Below are 1,869 nucleotides of genomic sequence, written 5' to 3'. Positions count from 1 at the left end.
CACCGTCCAGCTAGCGGACGCTAGCGGTCACCCCATATCTAATATAACATGTAAAAGACGTATGAGAAGAGAAATAAGATTTGTAAATATGTATAATGTTTTTTGGCGTTTCACTAGAGTAGCAGTTGTACAATTAACCCTGCTTTATACAACGGACACCAAGGACAGTTTTTGGATCTTTCCCTTGACTGGCCCTTATCGCCCTGATCGCTCTACAGGGTTTGACTGTGTTATCGCTGCATACAATAATGAATCATATTACATGAATATAATAAACGCAGATGATGTCATCGTATGTGATTGCCATATGACGTCATCATCTGTTGCGTGACGTCACAGGTCCGCCGGATGCCGACGCGTGCGACGCCAGCGGCAGGGCGTGGGTCGCATATCCGCTCGACTGTGGCGCCACCGGATGCACCATCGAGCTGAGCTTCGACGTGCCGGTGGCGCCCTCTACGATGACGCTGTGGGTCACGTGGTACGCGAAGGACGGCCTGCGCGACGTGGTGCTCGTCTACACGGACGGCAGCGAGCTGTCGCTGGGAGCGGTGCCAGTCTATTGTGATATGCCTTATACGGCGTCGTTCGACGGCATACTGAAGAAAGTTACCAAGGTACGTTGCCGCCACTTATACCCGCCACCCCATCCTACACACATACCATACATACATACTGAGAGAGAAAAAGAGACGCGTACAGAAGACACACACACACACACACACACACACACACACACACACACACACACACAGGGGTAGTGGCAGTGGATCTACGTCCCGTAGAGACTGTCCATGCCTCCCCTTCACACACGGGTCTCGGATACATTTGACGTTGCATCATTACAGGTGGTGTGGTCTTGGATCCGGCTAGCTACGGTAAGCCGTCACGGCTTCATGACATGGTGCATGAGATAGGTCACGTGCTCGGACTCTGGCACGTCTTCCACGGCGTCACGGAGCTCGACTGCAGCGACCCCTGCTGGGAGTACAAGGCATCACTGGAGCTGGGAGATCTATGCTCGGATACGAACCCGACTATAGATTGGAATCAGACTTGTTCTGATCCGCCGCCACGTATCGCCATGTGCGGGTCGGCTGGCTTTCACGATACGCCCTTCCACAACTACATGGGATACTCAGGTATACACTCAGTCATCTATCCATCCATCCATGCATCTATGCATTCATCCATCCATCCATCCATCCATCCATCCATCCATCAATAGTATAACGTGTCGTCTGCTTGCGTCGCTCTATCTGCAGGCATGACGGTCCGCTGCGCATCCTCTGCCGTGCACTGGTCCGTCGGTGTCATGACGACGGGATGGGACGGAGAGAAGGACGCTCGCATCTTCTTCACTCTTGCCACGCCGCAGCAGACGGCCTCGGAGACGACGATCTTCGCGCATGCGCACTACCGACCCAACACGTGGTCGCACGTCGTCGCCACGTACGACGGCGCGACGATGACGCTGTACGTCGACGAGGCGAGAGTTGCAGTCGGCCGCGACCAGAGCGGTCACCTCCTCACAGCGGCCACCAACGACTGCGCTGTGTTGACGCTAGGCGGTAGCAGCGACGGCGGCGGCGGCGGCGGAGGGTATCGAGGCACGGTGGAGGACGTGAGGCTGTGGTCGCGCGCTCTGTCGCACGAGGAAGTCGTTGCTAAGCGACAGACGCCGCACGCGCGCCGCGGCGCCGACGATGACGTCATCATCTTCGAGGATTTCCGTGACGTCACCGATCTGTGGGACGCCGTCGAGGACGTGTACCCGCGCGTCATTCCCTCGGATCTTAACAAACAGCACCGACAGATGGCGCTGACGCCCGGTCGCTGCGGACGCACGGTGTGCGACAACCCCGACGT

At 56.6% G+C, this 1,869-nt stretch overlaps 1 protein-coding gene across 1 annotated transcript in view; it reads left to right on the top strand.

Moving 5' to 3' along the window:
* LOC106818389 (pappalysin-1-like) overlaps nucleotides 1-882 on the top strand; it is a gene marked incomplete at its 5' end in the record, with an annotated part of 2,036 nt that extends 1,154 nt beyond the window's left edge. The window contains 2 exons of the mRNA XM_014823101.1: nucleotides 340-617; nucleotides 874-882. Of these exons, the coding sequence (XP_014678587.1) occupies nucleotides 340-617; nucleotides 874-882 (287 nt within the window). The remainder of the gene's footprint in view (nucleotides 1-339; nucleotides 618-873) is intronic.
* Nucleotides 883-1,869: the final 987 nt, after the last annotated feature.

This window comes from Priapulus caudatus, unplaced genomic scaffold (genome assembly GCF_000485595.1).
Source record: "Priapulus caudatus unplaced genomic scaffold, Priapulus_caudatus-5.0.1 Scaffold2205, whole genome shotgun sequence".
NCBI lineage: Eukaryota > Metazoa > Priapulida > Priapulimorpha > Priapulimorphida > Priapulidae > Priapulus > Priapulus caudatus.
This window is presented reverse-complemented; position numbering and strand designations above follow the sequence as displayed.